Genomic DNA, 27202 nt, shown 5'->3' with positions numbered 1-27202 from the left:
GACAAGGTTTGTAGTTGGTTGGAGAGTAAAGTTCTGCTCCCTTTCTTGCCAGATGAGGATTTTTCTGCTGTGCCATTACAAAATTACAGGAAGGAAATTACCAAGTAAAGTATGGCCTGTGATCACACGCTGATTCTTGGAATTTTGAGGTTTCATCTATTTGTTTCCCAATCTAGCCCAATATCGTCCACTCTGACTGATATCAGAGTTTCTTCCCTCACATCATCATTTGGCACCTGCTCCTTTTAACCGGTGAAGTTTTACAATGAATTTCCCGGGAGAACCTTCTGTCTGCCAAGTGTGTGCTCTGCTACTGAGCTACTGTCCCTTTCCAGATAAAATGCTTGTTGTACGAGCTCACCAAATAAATAAATAAAAATCCAGGGTTCAACTGAGAGTTCTCAGATTGTTCCCTCTCAGTGACAACAGGTGAATGTTAGGGTGATTGCTTCAAGTTTTTACCCATTCAGAAACCTTTGCCATCATTCTCAGCTTGCTTCAGTTATCCTTAGTTAGTTTGGCTGTGTATTATCCCATTGACTAGGTTGCCAGGAGAGAAAATGTAGCCCACAGGCATGGGACTGTATTTTTTGTTCTCTGAAGCCCACTCCCCTCCCCCAAATTAAAAAAAATGTGTGGATTTTTTTTGGGGGGGGAGTCAAAATTGGCTCAAACGTGACAGTTCTGCATCCAGTCCCCCCCCCCCCCAAATTCTCCAGTGTTCTCCCTCCAAAAAACAAAACATTGACTGAAAAAGAATCCCAAAAGTGATGTGGCACCACATTTAGCAGTGTCAAAAGTGTTGGTATAACCTCTGCAGGCAGCACGGGAGTGACAAATGGCCCCTGCCCTCTCCATAGTTGTCTACCCTTGCACTAATTGGCTGGGATTGTCCATGTGACTAATCTGAGAAAAAGTGGATACTGTGATCAGAAGAAGAGAATAATACCAGAAGAAGAGAATAATAGCCGGCAGTGGTAAATAATGGCACTAAATTGCTAGGAGTGAAAGTTGTGATGCTTTTACAATTTAAGAAGGTTTTCGAGGACTGTTCTCCTCTCTCTCCACTAGCACTATTTTTGATGTGAAAAATGAAATAGTAACCTTAGGGAAACAACTTGAAGACATACAGCAGCAACAACAAGATTAGTAAAGCCATGCTGATATGGACCATTATTGTGACCTGTTCTAAGGCAATCTTAATGGAAGAGGAGAACATCTGGATGTATACCTTCTTAATACTGTGTCTTGTTTTATGATTGGATTCCAATTCTCTTACAGTGAGTCAGTCTTATGCTTGAACTTTCATTCTTTCAGAGCTTTGGCCCGTATATGTGGAATTAACCAATGGGAAGATATATGGCTGTGACTTCATTGTTAGTGCAACCGGAGTGCTCCCAAATGTCCAGCCATTCCTTGATGGTAATAATGTAAGTAAAGATTACTGTTGAAAATGACCAAAATCTGCTGTTTTTTAAATATACACTTATCCCTCGGCAATCGCGGGCTTTCCATTTCGTGTACCTCGGTCTTTTGCGAATGGCAAGCACCAAGGGACAAAATGGCATGTGTGCCCACAGTGCACACACAGGGCCGTGCGCAGGAGCACACAGCCATTCAAGCCAATGGGGACTGAATACTTGCAATTTTTCATTTTTGCAGGGGGGTCTGAAACAGATCCCCCGCAAAACAGAGCGGGGACTGTAACTTGAATTACATTTTCACTGCTTATCTGTATTATTTTTAGGGCAGTGGTTCTTAGCCTTCCTAATACCGTGACCCTTTAATACAGTTCCTCATGTTGTGGTGACCCCAACCATACAATTATTTTCATTGCTACATGCAAATATGTGTTTTCTGATGGTCTTAGACGACCTCTGTGAAAGGGTCGTTCGACCCCCAAAAGGGTCTCAACCCACATGTTGGGAACCACTGTTTTAGGGATACAAAATAATAATAATAATAATAATAATAATAATAATAATAATGCTGGCTATTTGATGTATATTATTATTATTATTATTATTATTAATCCCTTTAAATGACTATAATTGTAACATTTAATTGTAAGAGCTCAGTCTATTTAATAGAACAATTTATATTTATGAGTGCTTTTTTTGAACAGAACTCTTGAAATGTCACAATACAGTTAATAATAATAATAATAATAATAAAATTTTTATTTATATCCCGCCCTTCCTGCGATCAGGGCGGCTTACAACAGAGATTAAAACAATCCATACAATACAAAAGATTAAAATACAAATACACCAGCCCTCCATTTAAAATAACAGGCATAAAAGCCCCATAGCCCAACCTCTTGGCCACGGAAGAGGAGGGAGGCCCACAGGATTTTAGTCGGGGAATGCCTGTTGGAACAGGAAGGTTTTCAGGTCCTTCCTGAATTGGGCCAGGGTGGTAGTCGAGCGGAGCTCAGTGGGCAGCGTATTCCAAAGGGCTGGGGCAGCCGTGGAGAATGTCCTCCGTGTGGTGGAGGCTAACCTAGCCCCAGGCACCTTCAGTAATTGCTGCCCAGACGTTCTGAGGGTGCGAGGCGGAATGTACGGGGAGAGGCGGTCCTTTAGGTATCCTGGGCCCAAGCCATTTAGGGCTTTATAGGTGATCACCAACACCTTATATTGAGCTCGGAAGCGGATAGGCAGCCAATGGAGGTCTTTCAAAACCGGTGTTATATGGCTGGTCCTGGGAGCACCAGTGACCAGCCGGGCTGCCATATTCTGCACCATTTGCAGCTTCCGAGTTTGGTATAAGGGTTGCCCCATGTAGAGTACATTGCAGAAATCCAGTCTCGAAGTTACCAGAGCATGTACAACAGTTTCTAGGTCCCTCTGGGCCAGGTATGGGCGCAGCTGGCGAATAAGCCGAAGCTGATAACAGGTGCTCTTGACCGTCGCATTCACCTGAGCTGTCAGGTGAAGCGACGAGTCAAGAAGCACCCCCAAACTGCGCACGGAGTCCTTCACAGGGAGCGTGACCCCGTTCAGGACAGGTGGAACCACCGCCATTCCTGGACCAGGAGAACCTATCACTAGTACCTCCGTTTTCTCTGGATTCAATTTGAGTCGGTTTTCCCTCATCCAGCCCATTACTGACTCTAGACAGGCCACGAGAGGAGAGACGCCATCCCCAGTCACTGCATCAGTCGGAGACATAGAGAAAATGATTTGGGTGTCATCAGCGTACTGATAACCCCGCGCCCCATGTCTCCGGATGATCTCTCCCAGCGGTTTCATGTAAATGTTAAATAGCATGGGAGACAGAATGGCTCCTTGAGGAACCCCAGTTTTAAGGGGCCTCTCGTCAGAGCACACGTCTCCCAGCTGCACCATCTGGGACCTTCCGGAGAGGTAGGACCGGAACCACTGGAGCGCAGTGCCCCCGATCCCCACCTCTGCCAGGCGCCCCAGAAGGATACCATGGTCTATGGTATCGAAAGCCGCTGAGATGTCCAAGAGCACCAACAGGGACACGCTTCCCCTGTCGATGCCCAGACGGAGATCATCGACCAAGGCGACCATGGCCGTCTCAACCCCGTAACCCGCCCGGAAGCCAGTTTGAAATGGGTCCAGATAATCCGTTGTTTTTTGATGTGAAAAATGAAATATCTGACTGCCTTCGGTATTCAGAGAGCAGTGAAACCAAAGTCAGATATTTCAGTTGGCCCCACATTCACTGGAGTTAGGGGCACAGGACTTCTGTGAAAGTGAAAAAACTGCAAATAAAAAAACCACTGTGTTTTTACCTGAGAAAACACCTCTCTGGGGGTCTCTAGATTCTCCAGCACAATTCTATGCTCAACACCAGCCTGAAGATGACCAAGACTGTAGGACCTACAAATGCCTAGAGAAGTGTTTTCTCTAGTAATCTCCAAGTCCTCCAGTGCAACTCTGTGGTCAGTTTCCAACAAAGTTACTCTGGATGACCTAGAAATTCCTAAAGAACCTGTGTACAATTCCTAGTTCTGATCTAAGAGCTCATATATTTTGGGAGGCTTGTAGAAGTGAGTGTGCTAGGAAAACCTTGCCTGTTACTTACAGTTTAAGATATAGACCAAGAGGTGCTATCTGTACACAATGGTCTGAATCCTATTCGTTAATCCCAACTAGAGTTGTTCCATTTAATATATTGTTGACTAGTGAGTCATTTCCACTGATCTGATCGATTTGATTTATGCTGGTTGGGACCAACAATAGGATTCAGATCTGTATACTCATTGTATTTGGACCTTGAAAGCAGCTATAGTGAATTTTCTCTGCCTTTTCTTGCCCTGTTAATTGGTTTCACTGCTCTCTGAATACCGAAGGCAGTCAGATATTCTCTACCAATCAAGAGTGCATGACTGACACGGGTGATTGCCAAGGTATTTAGATCTTTCACAGGCCTGCCAATGAATGAGCTGGATGTTGGTAACTAAACTGAAATGAGATGCAGTTGCATCTTGATAAGCTGCCACTTTTAAAAACAGGCAGAGAAATCTTATTAAGTGACATGTTCAGTTTTCTGTGTTTTCAGTTTGCTCTAGGTGAGGATGGAGGTTTAAAAGTGGACAAATACATGCACACATCACTGCCAGATATCTATGCAGCAGGGGACATCTGCACAACATCATGGGAGCCCAGTCCACTTTGGCAGCAGGTAAAGCATGTGCTGATTGTACTTCCTAATTGTGGTTTATTTTCCTCCCCGCACACTCTACCCTGCCAAAAATGCTAGAGAGAGGTCTTATAAGCCTAGCATGGGTTGAGATGTGAGGCTGATGAGAGATGCCTGAATATTGTGGGAGCAGGGGCACTTTATTTAAACAAAACTCTACTCACAGCTGTGTTTCCCAATGTTCAGGGAAATCTCCCCACCCACCATCCTGGAGGGACAAGTGAACTCAGTTCTGAGTTTTGTTCCTTGTTCAGCCACTCCTACACCAATTGCACACAAAGAGGATGTTTGGTAGAAAATAAAACCCTAAATGTGGAGAACTCCCAAAACAGTCCAGTGAGGACTAAGCATGCTCAATGGGTACAAAATGCTTACTAGTTGAATAATAAGAAATGATCAATCTGATGTTGAAGGGAAGAAAACAGAAAGGTGTATTCTGGCAGATTGGCTGGAATCCTGAGTAGAAACACTGTTGTCTTATAAAAGAGTGCTCTTGGGGTAAAGCTTTACTTGTTAAGTTTCCAGAATGGAATAGATTTTTAAAGTACAGTAGGCCCTTCACATTTGTTAAGGGCACAGGACCCCTGTGAAAGTTCAAATAAAAAAGCACTACTTTTTTAATCTGAGAGAACACCTCTCTAGGAATCTCTAGGTCCTCCAGTGCAAATTTATAGTTCATGTCTGCCAGAAGTTGACCATAGAATCATGGTAGAGGACCTACAAATGCCTAGGGAAGTGTTTTTATAGTTATCTTTAGCTCCTCCAGTGCAACTCTATGGTCAACTTCCAGCAAAATTTCTCTGGAGGACCTTCAGGCCTGTTACAGACAGCCAAAATAAAGCTGCTTCGAGTCACAGTGGAGGTATGGTGTTTCAATGATGCAAGCGTCCTAAGAGTCCAGAAGCCACACCAAAGCCACGCTCCAGTCCTTAGGGCTGGAGCATGGCTTTGGTGTGGCTTCTGGACTCTTAGGACGCATGCATCATTGAAACACCATACCTCCACTGTGACTCGAAGCAGCTTTATTTTGGCTGTCTGTAACAGGCCAGAGATTCCTAGAGAGAACATACTAATCTGTAGTTTCCTGATGAGCTGAACACTTGATATTTGGCTATAGGAATATATGCATATCTTACCCAGTTTCCTGCACCATGATACATTTGTATGTGTTCCCTTGTTCATATTGTTTCAGATGAGACTTTGGACCCAAGCTAGGCAGATGGGATGGTATGCTGCAAAATGTATGGTTGCTGATACTCTTGGGGAACCTATCGACATGGATTTCAGCTTTGAACTCTTTGCTCATGTTACAAAATTTTTCAACTACAAGGTAAATTAATTACATTGAAATGACTGCAACACAAGAGGTGTGTTGCTGCTTTGCAGTAGCTTCCTGGCAATTTTGTATCTGCTTGGTTTAGTTCCAGGACCCTACATGGATATTCAAGCCCCATTAAATACAGTGGCATAATGAAATGGCATGGCATAGTGGTTTGAGTGTTAAACTACAATCCTGGAGACAAGGGTTTGATTTCCAGCTCAACCATGAAACGCACTGGGTGACCTTGGGCAAGTTACAGGCTTTCAGCCTCAGGGGAAAACAATGACAACCATCCTCTGAACAGCTCTTGCCAAGGAAAGCCCATGACAGGTTTGCCTTAGAGTTGCCATAAGTCAGAAATGAAGTGAAGGTACACAACAGCAATATAAAATAGCAAAATCAATGTTTGCTTTTTGAAATTTATATATTTTTGGAATATTTTCAAGTGGATGGTTGAATCCATGGATATGGAGGGCTAACTGTAATTGCATTTGAAGGTCAGCCAACCATGTCAGCGTGTAGCCCAGAAGTATACATTTGTAAGCATCACCATGCAGTCCATAACTTGTTTTTTTCTCTCTCCCTCTCCCTCTAGGTTGTGCTGCTAGGAAAATACAATGCTCAAGGACTGGGTTCAGACCATGAACTGATGTTGAGGTGCACCAAAGGACAGGAGTATGTCAAAGTAGTGATGCAGAATGGACGAATGCTGGGAGCAGTGTTGATTGGAGAAACAGACCTGGAAGAAACCTTTGAGAACTTGATTCTAAATCAGATGGATCTTTCACGCTATGGTGAAGATCTCCTGGATCCAAATATTGACATTGAGGATTATTTTGACTGAGCTTCTGAAAATAATAGCATCTGTGGCTTCCTATAATGTTTGATAAATAGAAGTTTTTTTCCAAAAAAAAAAAAAAAAAAAGAATGGGGGAGGGTCATTGCTTGTATGCCAGCATGCAAGCCCAGGAAAACCAGACACTGAAGAGTGATAGAGGACAATCGTTTATTTTATAATACAGAGTTTAAATGGAATTTACAGTGCCTTAATTTGTGAGGTTGTTCAAAAGTCACCTATTAGCATTGTAGAATCTCCTTTTCAGAGGAACCGGCACATAGCATGATACCCAAGTTAATTAGGTTAATTTATTTAAAGTGTTTGTATCCTTCTTGCTTATCAGATAGCATACCGCAAGGGTAAGTGTTTTCTTCAAACTCCACTATGGTAATATGGCCAAAAAGCCAATATCCATTTTGCTTAAAAGGTTAATGAATCCATTAAAAAAAGAAAAAAGAAATAAAACCTCTAGTGAAATAACAATAAAAATAATAAACCAACAATGCACTAAAAACAATTTAAAATGCAAAGAGTAAGTGTCTAAACAACTTACTTGAAAGATATAGGGGTGTCATGGCAACTGTCCCCTGAACAAATCTTGCCAAAAAACACCCCATGATAGGTTCGCTTTAGGGTCGTCTTGAAATAACTTGAAGGCACACAACACAGAGACATAAATCAGGAAGGACTGCAATTCAGAGATTAAGAGTGACATAAGAGAAATCCCCATATCATCAGGCAGTGATGCCCTCAAAAGGCCCAGTCCTACAGATCTTAATAAACAGGCAGGATCATAATGAGATAGAAGGTCTTTCAGAGACACAAGCCTTAATAACTTTTGCATCTTGACCACATGTATCTTGAATACATGTATCTTGGCTGTCATCTGTGAAATGTGGGATGGTATATAATAAGTGGATTTAATATAAATAGAAGCAAGCAATAGAGGTTTAAGGTGTGGGGCAGTCATCATGTTATGAGAAGTCCTGCCTGCATTATTTGGCACTGACTTGTAAAAAAAGAAGAGAAGATTATGTGAAATAAATGGCTCTCATGTTGGTCACTGAAGAAGATGAGATAAACTGAAATACATCTGGCCTTGTTCAAACTTTGTCCACACTGTTATCTGTCCATTAATCCATTAATACAGAGATACTTACTCTGATCTGATCTATACATATACGTGAGTATTTTAGCTTGTGAGTTCTTCCTTATTAATAAGTTTTGCCATCTTGACCACCATCCTGATGTTACTTGGTCACATGTGCCCCAGTTTTCATTTGTGAAATACCTGAAAGTATGAATCCATCCTGTCAGAATACTAGAAGTGATCATTCCAACCCGCTTCTAGGGTATGCAGTTTTTATTCATATACAGCAGGGGCAGGCACTTTGGGCAGATCCAGTAGCTGCGGCATCCCACACTGGGGTGTCATCCAGTGTGGGAAGGGGGGCTGAAAGGGCACACTATCACCTCCCTGTCTGGTGTGGCTTTACACACAAGTAAAACCAGGCAGGGCAGGGAGGAAGGGCCTGTCCCTCCCTGCTGTGTGTGGGCCTCTGAGCTGGGTGTCACCGCTCTTCTGGGATGTCACCCGGTGTGGTCTGTACCCCCCACCCTGGTGACACCATTGTCCAGTAGCCAGTCCCCCCCCCCCTTCCATAGGACTCTCACTGGCATTCAAAAAGGCCAAACAAAGTACAGTCAGCCTTTCTTATACACGGATTTTTTACACGGATTCAAACATCCATGGTTTGAAAATGTTCCAAAAAAGTATAAATATCAAATATCAAACCTTGATTTTCCATTTTTTATAAGAGACACCATTTTGCTGTGTCATTAATTTAATGGGATTTGAGCATCCACTGATTTTATTATCCAAAAGGGATCTTGGAACCAAACCCCAGCATATAACAAGGGTCCACTGTAAAACAGGAAGTCACTAGAAAAAATTCAAAGTGCCTTTGGGGGAAAAAATTAATCTTAAAAAGTAAGGTGTATTTAAAACATTAACTGTGATTCTTGGAGGCTTCTTAGGTTTTGCCAATTTATTCAGAGCTGTTTAAAAAAACAGTAAAAACAAGGAAAGACATCACTATTAGTAGAACAAAGAAAATGATTTTGTTTTCTTTCATGCTCAATAGTGGCTGGCACAGATAAATGACTCATTCCCATAAAAAAGAACTTTGGGTGGGGAAAGAACAGATACTGGAATGAACAGATACTGTCTTAAATCAATGTCTTCCTGGCACATAACCTTTAAAAACAGGTTAGGTGAAGTAACTAAGGAGTGAGTGAACTACCAGGATTCAAATCCCTGTTCACGTATGGAAACCTACAGGGTGAACTTATGTATGTCACATACTCTCAGCCTTCAGAAAACTCCATAAATCAGAAATGACTTGACAGCAGAGATGAGAGGAAAGGTTAAAAAAAAGGGGGGGTGGTTTCTGGATTTGTTTTGGTAGAGAAGACTAGAGAATAGTGATTTGGTTAAGCCTACATAGTAAGTTTGTTGCTGTGATGAGAATTAAATATTTCACTTTCAAATATGCTTCACTGGTTTATATGAGAGTTTCAGACAATATCTTCTGCTTATAACCAGCCTCTTGCTTTCCAAGTGCTTCTTTTATCTTTTTCTCCTGATCACAGAAAGTTTTCTGAGGAACAAGCGGAAACATTTGTAGAATACCATAATTGCAAGAACAGTAGGTTTACAGGTCATGTATCAAGTCCCTTAATTATACCAGCTGATTTCCTCTGTTCGGGGGATAGTCTGTCTTCTCCACCCTGCCTTCCCTTGGAGTTGGTTCCTCTCCTTCCTTCTTTTTCAGTGCACAACTCCATCACACGTCACACAACACTCCTCTCTGTGTCACATCACACACACAGAGAAAACAGAGCACAAGCAAGCGCACCAGAGGCAAGAGTGAGGTCAGGAGAGAAACGAAACCATAAAGAAGGGAGGGCAGGAAGAGTGGAGGGGGTTGGTCTGCTTTCTGTGATTTTCTGAAAAAGAGAAGTCCCTGTGACTACCAGAAAACAGCTGACTTTCTTGCTGGATGGCTGCTTTTTCTCCACTAGGGAACAAGGAAGAGCAGCAAGAAGTCATGGCTGGCATAGATGTCAAGTGTGGTGAGTCGAGGGTATGGCAGTTGTGGTGTAGCATTTTGTTTTTTGTTTGTTTGTTTTGAATATCTTTATTCAACATCTATAAATTCATACGTTTTAGAATAATCGTTATTACATATTGTATGTATTTACAACTTCAAATATTTATACTGTACATTGTATATTGTATATTGTATATACATGTATATTGTCATGTTGTGATTTTCTATAGTTAATCACTCCTCCCTCTCTCCCTATTTAACATACAATATATTTCGTTTGGTTCTTGTTAAAGCTGAGATAATCCATTATTCTTTCTATAACACTTACTATTCTTTCTTTGATCTGTGTTTTATCACAAAATATTTTTAATCAGTATCTGTATATCATGATAAACATCTATCTAACCTCTTTATATCATATTTCTATTTTAATGATTTGCTATTTTATCTACTATTAGTGTCGGAGGCAAACAGTAACTATTTTTGTTATGTTTAACCATATTTCTTTGTCGAAACAGGTGTTTATAGTTTCATTTCAATTTTCTTTAATTTTCTTTTTCTAATATATTATTTTTCTTTCTGTGTTTATACATACATTAGAACATACCTACCTACCTACATACATTAGTATTTACATTAATTTTTATTTTATTCATATTGTTTTTGGTAATTTATCCGATGTAGTTGTGAATTTTCTTTTTTGTTGTTTAAGTCCAACGTATTTTACAAAAATTTGTTAATAACTCCCAGTCTCTGTTCCATCCTTCTTTCCATTTTCCATGTAATACCAATTATGTCAAAACATTTTCTTAACCATTCCATCTAGTGTTGGTATTGTGGTGTAGCATTTTGAATGTGCACTTCACATTCAGAGTTGGGATGTGACAGTTTATTTGGACTGGGTTTTATTAAACCATAAGCTTTTTGTGGGCTATACATAGGGATGCCATATCTCGGCTGCGCCCGTGCTTGTAACGGTTTTGGGGGTACTGGCACGGTCACGGTCCGGTTCCTTCTAAATCACAGGTTTGGGCCCTGGCTGGCAGCCATCGCGCCTAAAGGGAACACTCATCCCCTTGAGGCTGGCTGGCCAATGGCACAGCAGCTGGGGCGGAGCTGTTTCCAGCCCCACTCTGCCATTGGCCAGCCTCAAGGAGGAGGTGGACCCTTGGAGGAGGAGGAGGAGGAGGAGGGAGACTCTGGGCCAGCCAGGGGGAGGGGAAAGTGCCCTTTCTTGGAGCATGGCAAGGAGGAGGAGGAGGAGGAGGAGGAGGAGGAGGAGGTGGGTGCCCATTTTCAAAGGTTTTTTCCCCCCCAAAGTGCACTTTCTGTGTACAGTAGAGTCTTGGTGAAGAAGCATGGGACATCGGATTGGGGACAAAAGTCCCTCGCCTTGCCTCCTCCCTCCCTCCCTCCCTAGTTCCCTACTTACCTTCCCTGCTTGGGTCAGGCTTCTCCCTTTGGCCTGAGGAAAATGAAGCCTCCGAGGAGAAGCCTGGGGCTGTCCTCCACAGCCGCTGAGTCCTCGCCTTCCCTGCTCCCTTCCCTTCCCTTCAAAGGGCTCCAAAGAGAGCCCTTTGGAGGAAACGGGAGGTCTGGGAAGAGCAGGACTGGGCCAGTGCCCAGGTCCCTCCTCTCCTTTCCTGTCTCCCTTCCCTTCAAAGAGCTCCAAAGAGCCCTTTGAAGGATAGGGGAAGTCTGGGAAGAGGAGAGCGGCCTCGGAGGACAGGCCTGGGCCAAGCACACAAGCCCCTCTGAGGAGCCTGCGTCCTCGGTCTAGGCTTGTCCTCCGTGGCCTTGGAGGACAGGCCTGGGCCGAGCACACAAGTCCCTCAGGAGCCTGCGTCCTCGGTCTAGGCTTGTCCTCCGCTGCCCAGGCTCCACCTTTCTGGGGATTTCCTCTCCCCCGAAGGGGTTGGGGGGAATAGGGTTGCCATTTCACGGTGGTGGGCGGGACTTTCCCGCCCCCTGGGGGGCGTGCCCGGTCCCTTCCTGCCCCCGCTCCCATTCCCAGGTGGCTGCCCAACTCTGAGCTCCCAGAGCTGCTGCCTGCCTTCTATAGAGTGCTGCCTGTGCAGCTTGTCTGGAGCAGCAGCAGGAGGACTGAAACCAGCAGGGGCGGGGTCTGCAGCCCTCTGCTTCCTTATTTGGGCATGATGCTCCAAATTCCAAGCGGAGAGGGCTTTGTAGGCAAGTTGCTTTTTGTTCTTCCCCTCTTTCTCTTTCTCTTTCTCTTTCCCCTCCTTCTCTTCTTCTTGTTATTCCGTTTTTTTCTTCTCCTCCTCTTCCCCTCCTCTTCCTCCTCTCCTTTTTCTTCCTTTCTTCCCCCTCCTCATCTTCTTTTTCTCTTTCTTCCTCTCTCTAAGCCCCCCTCCTCTTCTTCTCAGGGGTCCAGGGCTTCTCAAGGCTTTGCCCCCATTAGAAAAGAAAAAAAGGCTTTGGATCTGTCCCATAAATCCCTCCTAAGTTGAGACATACCTGGGAAAAAGAGGGGGTGAGGGGTTTGGGGGGTTTGGAGGGGGCAAGGAAAAGGAGGAAGGGGGGAATTCCTAAGAAGGCTTGGGAGTGAGAAATGTAGTTTTCAATGGCACAAGGGACTGCCTGTGATCTTGCAAATGCTATGCCTGCTTGGAAGTGGGAAATGTAGTTTGCAATGGCACAAGGGACTGCCTGTGATCTTGCAAATGCTATGCCTGCTTGGAAGTGGGAAATGTAGTTTGCAATGGCACAAGGGACTGCCTATGATCCTGCAAATGCTATGCCTGCTTGGAAGTGGGAAATGTAGTTTGCAATGGCATAAGGGACTGCCTGTGATCTTGCAAATGCTATGCCTGCTTGGAAGTGGGAAATGTAGTTTGCAGTGGCACAAGGGACTGCCTGTGATCTTGCAAATGCTATGCCTGCTTGGAAGTGGGAAATGTAGTTTGCAGTGGCACAAGGGACTGCCTGTGATCTTGCAAATGCTATGCCTGCTTGGGAGTGGGAAATGTAGTTTGCAGTGGCACAAGGGACTGCCTGTGATCTTGCAAATGCTATGCCTGCTTGGGAGTGGGAAATGTTCTTGTAGAATGGGGGGGGGGATGTTTGGCCAGAAAGAGAAGTACATTTCAGCCTTCTGTCTAGGAATAATGCCAAAATGTCCTCCATTTTGAGCATGCCTAAGAAACATGCATTTATATTAACATTTTAAAAAAATTATCAATTTTTTCATGTGTCCTCCATTTTTTAAAAAACGTGTCCTACATTTGAAAATGTGGCCCTACATTTGTCCTACATTTGTCCCGGTTTGGAGGTCCTGCCTTATGGCAACCCTAGGGGGGAAGGAAAGTGAAGCTGGGAGGGAGAGGCTTGGATCTGCTAAAAAAATAAATAAATAAGTGTCCTACATTTGAAAATTTTGTCCTACATTTGTCCCGGTTTGGAGGTCCTGATTTATGGCAACCCTAGCTATACATGATGTCTAGGAAGCAAACAGTCCTAGAAGGGTTGTTGCAGCCACATACAGAAGTGAATGGAGGGGAGAGTGTCAGATACACCAAACATCCCATTGTATTTTCCAGAAGTAGGCCAGGGGTAGGATGTGACACGAGACTGCATTGACTGGAGATCTTAAAAACTATTTTTCTTCAATTTCTGCATTTGATCCTCTGTGGGAATATCTGATGTCCCACTTTTTCAGATGCTTTTGAAATGTCCCAGTTTCTCTTGCCTTCCTCCCCTTTCCCCCTTAGTCTTCAGCTTACTTCAAGTGCCACAAACAGCGTACAAAAGTGCAAAAAGAAAGTAGTTTGTAGTCAGTTAACAGCAGAGAGGAGAGGAAGGTGTGACGTGTTGCTTTTCCCATTAGGTTTAGGTGACGGCTTAAGCCTTTTTTAGTTTGTGTGTTCCTCTTATCACAGAAAATTCACAGTGGCCTGTTACAGACAGGCCAAAATAAAGCTGCTTCGAGTCACTTTGGAGGTATGGTATTTCAATGATGCATGAGTCCTAAGAGTCCAAAAGCCACACCAAAGCTGCATTACAGTCCTTAGGACTGGAGCATGGCTTTGGTGCGGCTTTTGGACTCTTAGGACACATGCATCATTGAAATACCATACCTCCAAAGTGACTCGAAGCAGCTTTATTTTGGCCTGTCTGTAACAGGCCTGAGGAAAAGGATGAAACATCTGTAGAGTACCATCATCACGTGAAAAGCAGGTTAGCACATCATGTTCCTAGTCCTTAAATTATACTGGCTGATGTCTCCCCTGGTTGGGAGGAAATGTTCCCCACCCTGCCCTCCTTTGGATTTGGTTCTTCTCCTTCCTTTTTTTTTTTTTTTCTTCAGTGCACAACTCCATCAGACGTCACGCAACACTCCTTGCTCTCTCTTTCTGTCATACAGAGGACAGACCACAAGCAAGGGCTCAGGAGGCAAGAATTGGGAAATGAGAGAAACGAAACCAAAAGGGAGGGCAGGAAGAGGGGGGTTGGTCTGTATGTGGTGCGTCTCTCTGACAAAGATGATCAGATTGTGCTGTGATAACCAGAAATCATCTTACTTTCTTGCTGATTGACTCTTTTCACCCTTGTTCTGTTTTTTCTACACAGTAGGACATTGAGGAAGAGCAGCAACAAATCACGGCTGGTGGAGACATCAAGTGAGATGAATCTGGAGCGCGTGGTGGTATTGTAGCATTTTGAATGTGTGGTTCAACTTCAGGGTTGGGAAGTGGTGATTTGTTTAGATTTTTGTGGGCTACATATGCTGGCTGTAGAGTAACATTTCCTGGCTCTGACCAATTTATAGAAGCAATGGAGGTGGGAGTGAGTGGGGAGGGAAGGAACGAGCTTTTGTGAAAGAGAGTGACTAGAATGCTTCCAGAAGGAAGATGGTGGTGGTGCAGTCTCGTAGTCCTAACAAACAATAGTGTGGGTTGTTTTATTTTTAAATTATTTTTCTGCCTCATGGATATCTTTTGGAAGGACTAAGCTGGAGGGAGAAGTGGGAAAATACAGGAGGGTTAGCAGTGGAAGGTAGCAGTAGTGGATTGTTGGATCCCCAATAGTATTCCATGGGCAAGACAAGGCAGTTCAGTGGTACAGTTAGACCCTTCTGGAATTCAGCCTTGGTCTTACCCCATTTCTGAGACCCACTGATATCAATGGTATTCCTGAGTTGCCACTAACAAATCATGCTCATTTCAGAGGGTCTCCTTTAAGGACTATTTATTCCCTTATATAGAAATGCCCAGATTGGGCTCTGGGTTGTGCACTGGGAAGCAGCAACAGGGCACAAGAAGAAATGGGTGACACAGCTGCCAAGGTTAGTAAATAGTTCGCCTCAGCAAAGTTGGACAGTGCTGTAAGTAGAACTGGAAACCAACACAGACAGGGTTTTGGTTTTAGTTTTTGACTTGAGGAAGGAGCAGAGAAGCTTGAGGAAGAGGGGCAACCTTAACAGTAGGCAGAGTGAAGCCACCACCTCAGGTGACAGATGCAGGGACATCAGTAGCGGCCATCTAACCATTCCTCCTAATTCTCCTAAACTGTTTGCTGGAAGACAGAGCTATAGTGCTGTGCTACACCCAGCCCGTCTTGCACCATTTACATTCACTTGCTGTCTTTGGGGAGTCAGCATGATATAGTGGTTTGAGTGTTGGGATATGACTCTGGAGAACAAAGTTTGAATCCCCGCTCAGCCATGAAATCCACTGGTTGACCCAGAGCAAGTCACTCTCTAAAGAAGCTTGCCAAGAAAACCCCATGATAGGTTTGCCTTGGGGTCACCATAAGTTGGAAACAACTTGAAAGCCCACATCTACAACTATCCTTGGGAGCAAGGGAGGACATTATCCCAATGCTAATGTTGAACCAGTCCAGTTTGCTTCTATACATGGAATTGGGGAAGGAACATCATTTGCCTCAAGCAGCAAAATTTCTTGGACTAATCCTGTTAAGGAGGTGGAGGTGGAAGTAGAGTTGAGAGGAAGGACTATGACCTGAGGAAAACTTGGCAAAGAGGAGGCTTTCACTATTGCCATTCTAGAGCTATCTTAAGATGTGCTCCTCACTTCAAAAATCTCAAAGCAGTTTATAATAATGAAGCATTTTAAAAAAAACATGATATCACAACAAAACAATGATCCAACAGACCAAGATCTGTACAAGATTTGAAAAATCATTAGGGGGGATGGTCTTCTCATTGTTTTCTACTTTATCTCAGTTTAACTTCAGCCTTTCCATCCATTTACTTCCTCAAGTTCTAGCTGTTCTAGCTACAGAATAATATTGAGATTTTATTTAATTCTGGGTTTGTCCAGAATGGACAAAACTCACAGGAAGTTTCAAGATTTTACAGTACTCTTGTTTTTATCTGCCTATTCATGGCTTTCCATCCAAACTCTTCCTTGAAATATCCTAGGTTCTCTTCCCTGCCTCCATCCCCCTCCCACTGAGCACATGTCACATCTAGACTCCAGCAACATTTCAGAAATGGACAAAAGTCTTTTATAATCCCAGGAGTTCCCCGGGAATACTTCAGGATGGGTATAACATCATGTATCTCTCCAAAACAAAAACAGTTTGTATAGGAACAAAACTTTCAAATAATCCCCCCCCCCCCCCCCCCGGTCTGGATTGATTCTCAGAGTGATTGAATGTGAACTTATCTGACTAGATATATATCAGGCAAAGTGTGTGTAGAAGCAGAGACTGGAACTAAATTATTAAGTCATTGTCTAGAGATTTCACCTAACTTTATAGATTTAGCAATTAATGTTGAAGTAAAAAATATGCTTTAGTGACTCAGGTCATTAGGGTGGAAGGCTGGCTCCCTCAGAGAAGAAATATTATTTTCTGGAAATGTTCCACTTAGCGCTGTTGGTATGCAGGCTCTGTGATTGTTTTCAGATGACAGCAGGGAGGGTGGAGGGGAAAAAGAGAACTTTTTGCTCAGATTGCTCAATTGGTGATGCAGAAGAACAGCTAAATTTAGGGGGAAAGTCAAACAGAATAATGTAAAAGGAGGGGAAAGGTGTGTTTTGGAATGGAGTGAAGGTGAGAGGAATAATTTGCTTAGTAGAAGACCAAAGCCCTCAAAGAACTAGGGACTTTTCAGGGGTCTGCATGAAAAAGGAAGTGCTTAGAGTCTTAGGAGCATTACTCTCTTCAGTAACGTCTTTCTTTACTTGATTGCATTCTGGACTGGTTTCTGTTGAAAGCATTGTATAATATACAGTGCATCCATGTCATATGTGGGCGCACTATACACGGCTTCCAACTTATGTGGAAGCCACGCGACAATAAAAGCAATGGCGTGTGCACTGCCACATGCACGCACCCCGTTGTTTCCTATGGGGCACGAGCATATGCGGATTTGCCCTTATGCGGAGAGATCCAGAATGGATCCCCCTCATAAGAGGAGGACCCACTGTCTAATTATTATGTAATATTATTTTAAGTGAGCTGCAGTGAACCCAAATGTGAGTCTTCAGTGTATTACTCACACGGTGCCAAGATCTTGGAAAATTAAATGAAAGATTTTCCTCCAACCCATCTCCTGCTTCTTTCTCTTTTGGCTCCTCCATCTCACTTTCTTTCTCATTCAGACCCTTCTATCTTTTCCTTCTCCTTCCCTACTCACTTTTATTGATATAACAGGTAACATGAGTGCAGGGAAGATCATTTCAACTGAAGATGCCATAGATTGTTTTGGTACCCAAAAGCTGGGGGTTTCAGGAGGGCACCCACCAATTAATATATTTTAGGAGAATTGTAATAGCTCAAATAAAAGTACATCTTGGCTGGAGCAAAGTTCAGTCTGGGATCATTCCCTTTCTACATCGATTCCAAACCACACAGAACTCCAGAGGCAATTCCAAATAAGGTTTCTTATTTTTGTTAGGAAAGTAATCAACACACACACACACACACACACACACACACACACACCCAGGAACTAATGAAACAAAGGTGGGAGGAGTTAAGTTGTAGACTTTGCTAATGGGAATACTATTCTGAAGCATAGCTCCAATTGAGGGATGTCCAGAATAGAGATGCCTCAAGAGCCGCCATGGCGGGGTGATGGTGGTGGTGAGTTTATTGAGGAATCTAGTAGAAGTTGGACAGAGGTTCTGTTGTGCTTCAAACTAGACCAAATTGCTAGTGCCAAAGCATCTACATTTATACTCAAAATCATATCCCAGGCCAGTATTCTCAGGATGAATGGATTACCTAATTGCTAAATGGTTTTCCCAGGACCGTAGTAGTTTGAGTGTTGGAATAGGAGTCTGGGAGACAAGAGTTCAAATCCTCACTCAGCCATGAAAACCCACTAGGTGCCCTTCAGCAAGTAACACTTTCTTAACCTCAGAGGAAGACAATGGCAAACCTTCTCTGAACACATCTTACCAAGAGAACCCATGATATGTATGCCTTAGGGTCACCATATGTTAGAAATGACTTGCAGGCGCACAACAACAATAAAAGAGTGCATGGAACTGATTAATCTCCTAGCTCAGCACAGTGCTTTAGTGTTAGATGTACTTTCATATGTAGATTGTGGGATATCTGGTTTATTCATTCAGTGGTTAGGAAAAAGTAATTTATAGGTTTTTGTGGGTTTTCGGGCTATGTGGCCATGTTCACTAAGAGTTTATTCTCACCAGCTTATGTGGCTGGCATCTTCAGAGAATACTTCACAGAATTTCCAGTATTCTCTAAAGATGCCCACCACAGGTGCTGGTGAAACATCAGAAATAAACTCTTCTAGAACATGGCCACATAGCTCGAAAAACCCACAAAAAACTATGGATGCCAGCCATGAAAGCCTTCGACTTCATAAAAAGTAATTTGCTTTTCAGATGCATTTTCCTGCCTGCACAAAACCTACTTCAACAAGGTTTTTGGTAGCTATGATCTCTGAAACAGTTTGGATGGCTAAGATTATTCATTAGGAAGTGGATAGTGTTTCTGAGAGAAATGGACACAAAAATTCACAGGTGTGTTCTCATATGTGTATTACATGCAAGAATAATTTAAGATATGCATGCAGCCCCATTACAGCCCTATGAATGCAAGAATTCACCAGTCACTACTGCTAAGGCTTCTGCTTTTGCGTAATAAATGAAAAATGCAAGACACTTAGCCTTTTAAAGCTCTCTCTCTTTTCTTATAAGCCTGGTACAAATGGTGCTAAAGCACCGTGCTGACACTGTACTAGGGTTAAGGGACCACACAGCAACCTCACAGTCCCTAACCCTGGTATGGCACGGCGCCGTAACAATGGCAGCGCCCTGCGTACACGGGTGCCACCATTGTTACATAAGTGCTGCGCGGCATCCGCACATTGCCATGCGGCGCTTACATAACAAGTGAACCAGTGGTGCACTTGTTACACCGCCCCTGCGGCTTTAAAAGAACCCATTTTTTGCAGGTTCTTTTTTCTCCTCAGGGAAGCTGCGTGGTTTGGCAGCTACGGCTTCCCTGTGGAGGAAAAAAAGCCACCACCGCTCCAGTCATACAGTCAGATATGTACTGGGCCATAGTCTGTGAAATATAAGCTTCTGTTTTTACAATCCCCTCTTTTATATGTCTGTACTTGATGTTTTGTATTGACAATTAATGTAGTGTGTGTGGACGTATGTTTGTATTTAATAGGAGAAATCCAAATGCCAGTGAAATTTCCTCAAGGTGTGACAGGTTGGGCTGGGAACAAGTCTGGAAGGTTAAATCACTTTGGACTTGTAAAGATTTCTTGAGACTGATGTACTCTGTTTTCTTCCAAATAGGCTAAGCTTCCAACAGCACTCAACAGGCAAGGCACCCTCAGGTGACTGTTTGAGGAGAAAAGCAACAGCAAATCAAAGCTCCTTAGAACAATTTTTACTTTGAACTCACCACCTCCGAAGTCCTTTGGTCCAGAAGATCCCAATAAACAAAACACACCATTGGCTAAAGACATGATGAGTACAAACAGTCCTGAAGATGCTGTGACTGACTGTCCACTGAACATAAGGCAAAAAGAGGCTTTGGAGCCTCTCTCTAAAAAACAAAAAATGGACATTCTGGATAGTTCCAATCCTGATATTTTCTCTAATGAGTTCAAGTTGACTTTAAAGGGTAAGAAATTAACCGGTGACAAGGAAAATGCAACCCTCACAAAAGGAGTGAAGTCCAGACAGAAAAGTAGTGTAACAGCTTTAAACATTTTAAATAAAGTCATAAATATGGACAGAACTGGATGAAAGCAAACAAACTGAAGCGTAATCCAGACAAAACAGAAGAGCTCCTGGTCAGTGAAAAGACAGATCCAAGAACAGATATTCAGTCTGTGTTAGATGGGTTTATGCTCCCCCTGAAAACTCAGGTTTGAAGACCCAGATATCAGCAATTACCAGGAGCATTTTTACACAGTTAAACCTAGTACACTAACTGTGCCCATTCCTGGAGAAGTCAGATCTGGTCACGGTGGTGTATGCCTTAGTTACATCCTGTTTGGATTACTGTAATGTGCTTAACATGGAGCTGCCTTTGAAAAGTGCTCAGAAACATGAGCTGACCCAAAGAGCTGCAGCCAGGTTGTTAATGGGTGCTGGCTATAGAGAGCACTCAACTCCCTTGTTGCATCAGTTTCATTGGCTGATGGTCTGGTTCCAGGCACAATTCAAAGTGCTGATTTTGAGCAATACAGCCCTATGCGGTTTGGGTCCAAGTTATCTCCCTTTATGAGCCCACAAGAGCATTGAGATCATTGGAAGGGGCCCTTCTCTCTGTCCTACCACCCTCTTTGATGGCGGAGAAGAGAGAGAGCCTTCTAGTGGCTGCTCCCAGATTCTGGAACTCCCTACCTAGCAGAAAAAAACAGCAGATAAAAACATTCTTATGCCACCAGGCTTTTTCAATCTGATAAAGGTTGGACTTTAAATACTGTGTGAGGTTTATATAGAGTTTTGTATAGGGTTTTTAATATATTTTAAATTTTAATATGTAATATTTTTAACTTTTAAAAATTGTTTAATTATTTTTTAAATTTTGTATCTTTATTGTAATGCTTTTTAAAACTTGTACTGATATTAGCTGCCTTGAGTCCCTATACTGGAAGAAAGGTGGAATATACATAAATAAATAATAACTGTCTCTATTTCAGATCCTATTGTCTTCAACTGTAACCTTGCTGTGGAAAGCCCCAAGGACTTGTCAAATGAGGAAGCCCCTACCATCTTATCAAACACAAATACCAATGTTGGTGTGTCCAAGGGAGATTCTCCAGCTGACACAGAAAGTTCACAGTCACCAAGAATTCACCTGCAAAGGTTAGATCAGTGGGAACGCCATGCTTTTCAGTTACTAGTAGCCCAGTATGGAGTATCATTCAGGATTAACAATCTGGAACGATTAAGTGATCCCTTCCAAGCACAAGAGAAGTTCCATGACATTCTACAGCAACTGATTGATGAATTTAATGAGAAAGTACACTATGATGACTTAGTTCAACTATGTCTAGACAGCGATCAGTTAAGCGTTCCTTTTATCTTTGTAAAGAGGCACAAGGAACACTTGTCTGCTGTGGACTTCCTCAACAACATTGCAGATTTGTCACAGAGCAATAGAGAGATCCACCTTGATGGCACATTACGACTTGTTGTCACAGTGATCAGAAATAAGGGTGGGTGTGGGCGTAGAGTTATAGGATCTATACTTTACAGTGAAGTAATACGTAAGAAGAAAATGCATTTAGTGGATCTAAATAACAGAGGCAATAATCTGTGTTTTGCTGGAAGTCTCTATGCAGTTATGACAACTGAGAAGCACACTGATGCTAACTTGATGGAAAATGCTAGACGTTTATATGAGGAGCTTGGCATTTCAGCTGAGAGAAGAATAACACTGAGTGATGTAGTGACCTTTGAGAGACATTTAAAAGTAAATATAGGTGTGGTCCATAATGTCAATGATGAGTGGAAGATCTTTAGGTCAGAAGAAGGCCCAATATACGAACAAACATATTTCCTATTGCTATATGATGAACACTATTATGGGATTCGAAATATAAAAGGATTCTTCGGTATGAAAAACTATTGCAGTGTGTGTGGTACTGTCTACAGCCACAGCCATAAATGCAAGTACCAATGCTCTCTGTGTTTAGAAAGAAATTGTGAACCAGGATTTGGGAAATGTTGCCCTAATTGTAAACTGTTTTGCAAGTCTGAGACCTGCTTGAAAAGACATAATGTTTTGGCATCAGAAAAAAAGGTCAAGTGCAAGAAAACAAGGCGTGAAAGGAAGTGCTGCAAACAGTGTCAGAATCCAGTTGTCGATATCAACACTCATCTATGCTTCATGTACCCTCTCAAAAATCCTAAAATATCAAACAAATATATCTTCTATGATATTGAATGCTTACAGGAGGCAGGCAATCACACCCCCATCTATATTTTTGCCATGTGCTTAGAAAAGGGTGTTACATGGGTGTTCAAAGGAACAAAGTGTGTTTCAGATTTTGTTAGTAAATTTATTAAACCAAAATACAGAGGCTACACTTTCATAGCCCATTATGCCATGCGTTACGATAGCTATTTTATTGTCCGACAGCTGTTGACTGAAAGACAAAAGATAAAGCTCATAGCACAGGCTAGCAAGCTGATTTGTGTAACTGTGATTAAACTAGGCATAAGATTTATAGACAGTTCAAATTTCCTCCCCATGAAGTTAGCACAACTTCCTCAAGCTATGGGTTTTGAAGGAAGCAAGAGCTTTTTCCCACATATTTTTAATACAACAGAGAATTTAAACTATGTAGGGCCTATGCCTACAATGGAGAACTATGGTATTGATAGCATGATGCCACTGGAGAAAGCAACATTTCTTTCATGGTACAGGGACAATGAAAACAACACCTTTAATCTACAAAAAGAACTTGCATCTTACTGTCAGCAAAACGTCAAAATTTTGAGGAAGGCTTGTACCTTGTATAGAGAAGAAATTATAGCAATGACTGTTACGGAAGAAGCTGCCAACACAAATAGCAATAAACAGCACAAATCAGGAATAGACCCTTTCCAGTTAGTAACCCTTGCTGGTGTTTCAATGGCTATGTATAAATATATGTTCTTACAGCCAAACACCATAGCAATTCTTCCACATGACAACTACCATAGACAGACTAAGAGATATTCTACCCCTGCAATACAATGGCTTATGTATTTGGAACATACAGAAGGCATTGAGATTAAACATGCTCTGAAAGGTGGGGAGGAAAAAGTAGGCAGATACTTTCTTGATGGGTATGCAGAGGTCAAGGGGTGCCGTACTGCCTTTGAGTTTAATGGATGTTTTTTTCATGGTTGTTCCATCTGCTATGAACAGAATGCCCAGAATCCTATCACGGGCACAACATATTGTGAACTTAAAAAGAACATGGAGAAAAAACATAGCTATCTCAGTACAAAAGGCTTTGTAGTCAGAAATATTTGGGAGCATGAATGGAAGGAGATGCTAGAATCTGATAAGAATCTTAGAGCATTTCTCTCTAAAAACAAACTGCCAATCCCTCTGCAGCCCAGAGATGCTTTCTTTGGGGGCAGAACAAATGCTGTCTCCCTATACTACAAAGCAAAGCATGGGGAGGAAATCCACTATTATGACTTCACTAGTTTATACCCATTCGTTAACAAAACCAAAGAATACCCAATTGGGCACCCTAGCATAATTTATAAAGACTTTAGGCCACTTTCTGAGTATTTTGGAATTGCAAAAGTTAAAGTGCTTCCCCCACGACGCCTTTTTTTCCCTGTGTTGCCTACTAAGATGGGGGGTAAGCTTATCTTTACTCTCTGCCGTACATGTGCAGAAACCAAACAGTGGGAACCCTGTGCTCACAGAGATGAGGAACGAGCTCTTGAAGGAACGTGGTGCACTGTGGAACTCCTGAAGGCTATAGAGAAGTCCTATAGAATAATCAGCATTTCTGAAATATGGCATTTTGAACAACGATCTAAAGATCTGTTTTCAGAATATGTCAACAAGAACCTACGCCAGAAACAAGAAGCTTCTGGGTACCCTAGCTGGTGTACAGATGCAGAAAAGAAGAACAAATACATCAACACTTTCTATGAGAAAGAAGGTATTCAGTTACGTCCTGATCAGATTGTGAAGAACCCCACAAAGCGCCAAAGTGCTAAATTACTTCTAAACTCCTTATGGGGTAAATTTGGTCAACGTACAAATATGTCTAACACCAGTATTCTAAGAGAACCTTCAGAGGTTCTGAATTATGCATTTTCCACAAAATATGAGGTTACAAGCTTTGATGTTATCAATGATGATGCTGTTATCATTTCCTGGAAATATGCTAAAGACCATTACACACAATCCGGAGACACAAATGCCATAATAGCCTGTTTCACCACTGCTTATGCACGGTTAGAGCTGTATGATGTATTGGACAGATTACAAGACCGCTGCTTGTATTACGACACAGATTCTGTCATATTTGTGAGTCGGCAGGAGGACTGGAAACCACCTTTAGGGGACTTCTTGGGGGATCTGACCAGTGAGATCCCAGCAAATCAATATATTACAGAATTTGTATCTAGTGGACCCAAGTCATATGGGTACAAGTTGTCAGATGGTCAGGTTTGTATGAAAGTAAAGGGCATTACTCTGAATGTATCTAACTCTGAAAAAATCAACTTTGACACATTTAAGGACCTAGTCCTAGATTATTGCCCATATAATGACCACCAAAACCCCAAAAACATTTTGGTTAAACAAGATAGAATTGTCAGTACTAAAGGAACCTTACTTATTCAGACCAAGTCCTTTCAGAGAACACTGAGGGTAACATATGATAAGAGAGTGCTCTGCAAAGACTTCAAAAGTTTACCTTATGGATATTGAGGCATTACCTCTGTTATTATTGAAAATAAATGAGGTGTATGCATTTAAGAAACAAGCAGAGATGGTTTGATGTCATATCTGGAAGAGTAGCCAGAGCCTCCCCATCTTTAAGAAGTCTTGCAAAACCCAATCTCCATTACAAGATGGTTAAAATCCATACTCATTTCACATGTTTTTTTAAAGGCTTAATCTTGTGGAATGGATCTCCTCTGTCTTAAAAACATATTTGCTCCTGGCCTGTGGTTTTTGTTTTGTTCTTAATAAATGCACATCTTCTGTGGTCTTATTCTGCTGTATGATATAATTTTTTATTATCTTGAACCCTTAAAAAAAACTCTGGAAATTTGATACATGAAAAATGTTGTGTGAAATATGAATTGCACAGTCCTGTACATATCTGTTCAGAAATAAAGACTGTTCAGGTCACTGGCTCTTTGTTCTGCTATTAGTTGATTTTGACGTAGGGCAACCCTTTAAATGAGAGCCCTCCAAGGTCCTCATTCATCCACTGCCCTCTCAAATCTTGAAAAAACTGGGCCATGCCTTCCTTGATTGAATCAATCCACCTGAAATGTGGTCTCCATCTTTTCCTACTGCCATTGACTTTACCAAGCATTACTGACTTTTCCAATGAATCATGTTATCTCATATAACCGAAGTACAACAGCCTCATTTTAGTCTTTTTTGTTTACCCCTTATAAACCCCAGGTCTAGACTATTTGAAAGACCATATATCTCACATATGAACCCTAAGATTTTCAGGAGAAGGCTTCCTCTTGGCCCTGCCACCATCACAGGCTCACTTGGTGAGGACACAAGAGAGAGCCTTCTCAGTGGAACTTCTTAGTTCCATCCTCTGGAACTCCCTTCTGTGAAAGGCTAGACAGGCCCCTTCCCTTCTTTCCTTTCGCTGGCAGGTGAAAACTTTTTCCCCCAGCAGGCTTTTAATACATAATAGTGCACTTGAGGCTTCTTCTTGGGGTGTTTGTTTTGGTATGCTTTTTATGATTTAATATTTTTAACCTAGTATTTTAAAGGATTTTACATGTTTAACTTATGATATTAATGTGGTGTTTTAATTGCATTTTAAAATTGTACTCTTTTATTAAATCTTTTATGAGCTGCCTTAGGTCCAAGAAAGGCAGCATATAAAATAGATACAATTAAAAAGATATATGTAAAGTGTCAAATAAAACAAAACTTTAATAAAGTTGTTTTTAATCATTGGAATGTGTATCACTGGTGGAATACAAAGTAATCTAAGATCTTTTGGCTATTGTAACAAAAGCATTCCAGTACAGATTTTAATTGTTGTTCTTTGTGCCTAACAGTAACATTTATACTCAACAGTATTATTACAATTGCCACTACTAGCACAATTATTACAGTGGGCCCTTGCCCACTGTATGGGACGCGCTGCCCCTTGCACCTCGCGCGCTCCCCACGGCTTGAGCGCGTACACTCAAGTCCGCGTAAAGCGCGCCCGCATATAACGCGGGTGCACTGTACTTCTATTTAATCCTAAGACTAGTTTTGCAATTTGGAATGTTCTCAAAACGTACCACAGATAATAAATGTACTAACAAAATGTCTGTAACTCTATAAATGTTCTTCTTATAAAACATAGGCTTTTTGTTTCTTGATAATTCTGTCACAGTTCAACAGATACAAAAAGTTGAAAACTACTGCTATAATCTTTGCAGTGGAAAATAAACTTTAAATGGTTTTCAACAAATTAACTGTTGTACCTGTGTGACCTATCTCTGTGTGAGTCATAATAAAAATGGGGATGGGGAGCAGACAAGGTTTTTTAATCCTATAGGAGGGGTATTTTATTTATAAATGTGATCTTGAACATGCTTAGACATATTGCTTAAAGATAAGGCACCCGAGCAACCTAATGCAGTAGAATATGGATCCAAAATAAATTCAGCAGCAGAATATAAAATATTTCTGCATGAAAAACAAGACGGTAAAAATGTAGAAGTGCTGGCCAGTGGCACCACTAGGGTTGGTGTCACCCAGTAAGGTAACTCATGGCATCACCCTCCCATTGAGCTGCCCTTATTTAAACAAAAGAAAACAAAACTAACCCAGATGCCCACCTCTCAGAACCCATTATTAGATCCTACAATAGCCTGCTGTGCAAAATAATCATTTTGCAGAAAAAATATCTCAAATAAGAGCCAACTTGGACACTGATATTATAACAGAAGTGATAGATGAGGTGTCCACAACTCCATGAAAAAGACTATACTGGATTGGTTCAAGTCTGTGAATACTGAGGACGTGGACAAGCTTCTAGGTAGTGGGGAAAAGACAACATGCCCTCTCGATTGTTGCCTTTCATGGCTGGTAGTCCAGGGTGGAGATGTC

General features: G+C 42.1%; 1 protein-coding gene across 6 annotated transcripts in view; it reads left to right on the top strand.

The window, feature by feature from the left end:
* LOC149311668 (tRNA ligase complex-associated NAD(P)H dehydrogenase PYROXD1-like) overlaps positions 1 to 26050 on the top strand; it is a 39347-nt gene extending 13297 nt beyond the window's left edge. Inside the window, exons 9-15 of one of the 6 annotated variants that reach the window (XM_089527633.1) lie at positions 1318 to 1430; positions 4534 to 4656; positions 5867 to 6004; positions 6591 to 9968; positions 14537 to 14612; positions 18790 to 18927; positions 19717 to 20881. In XM_089527633.1, the coding sequence (XP_089383759.1) occupies positions 1318 to 1430; positions 4534 to 4656; positions 5867 to 6004; positions 6591 to 6839 (623 nt within the window). In that variant the 3' untranslated portion in view covers positions 6840 to 9968; positions 14537 to 14612; positions 18790 to 18927; positions 19717 to 20881. Of the gene's footprint in view, positions 1 to 1317; positions 1431 to 4533; positions 4657 to 5866; positions 6005 to 6590; positions 9969 to 14123; positions 14144 to 14536; positions 14613 to 14993; positions 15252 to 18714; positions 18928 to 19716; positions 20882 to 21074 lie in introns of those variants that run through there. The other 5 variants (XM_089527628.1, XM_089527630.1, XM_089527629.1 and 2 more) reach the window with 5 other exon arrangements.
* The last annotated feature ends 1152 nt before the right edge of the window (positions 26051 to 27202 follow it).

The sequence above is a fragment of the Sceloporus occidentalis genome, unplaced genomic scaffold (assembly GCF_023333645.1).
Source record: "Sceloporus occidentalis isolate IW3139 unplaced genomic scaffold, rSceOcc1.0.p SCAF_5, whole genome shotgun sequence".
Taxonomy (NCBI): Eukaryota; Metazoa; Chordata; class Lepidosauria; order Squamata; family Phrynosomatidae; genus Sceloporus; species Sceloporus occidentalis.
Note: the sequence above shows the minus strand (reverse complement) of the source record. Positions and strands in the feature narration are given on the sequence as shown.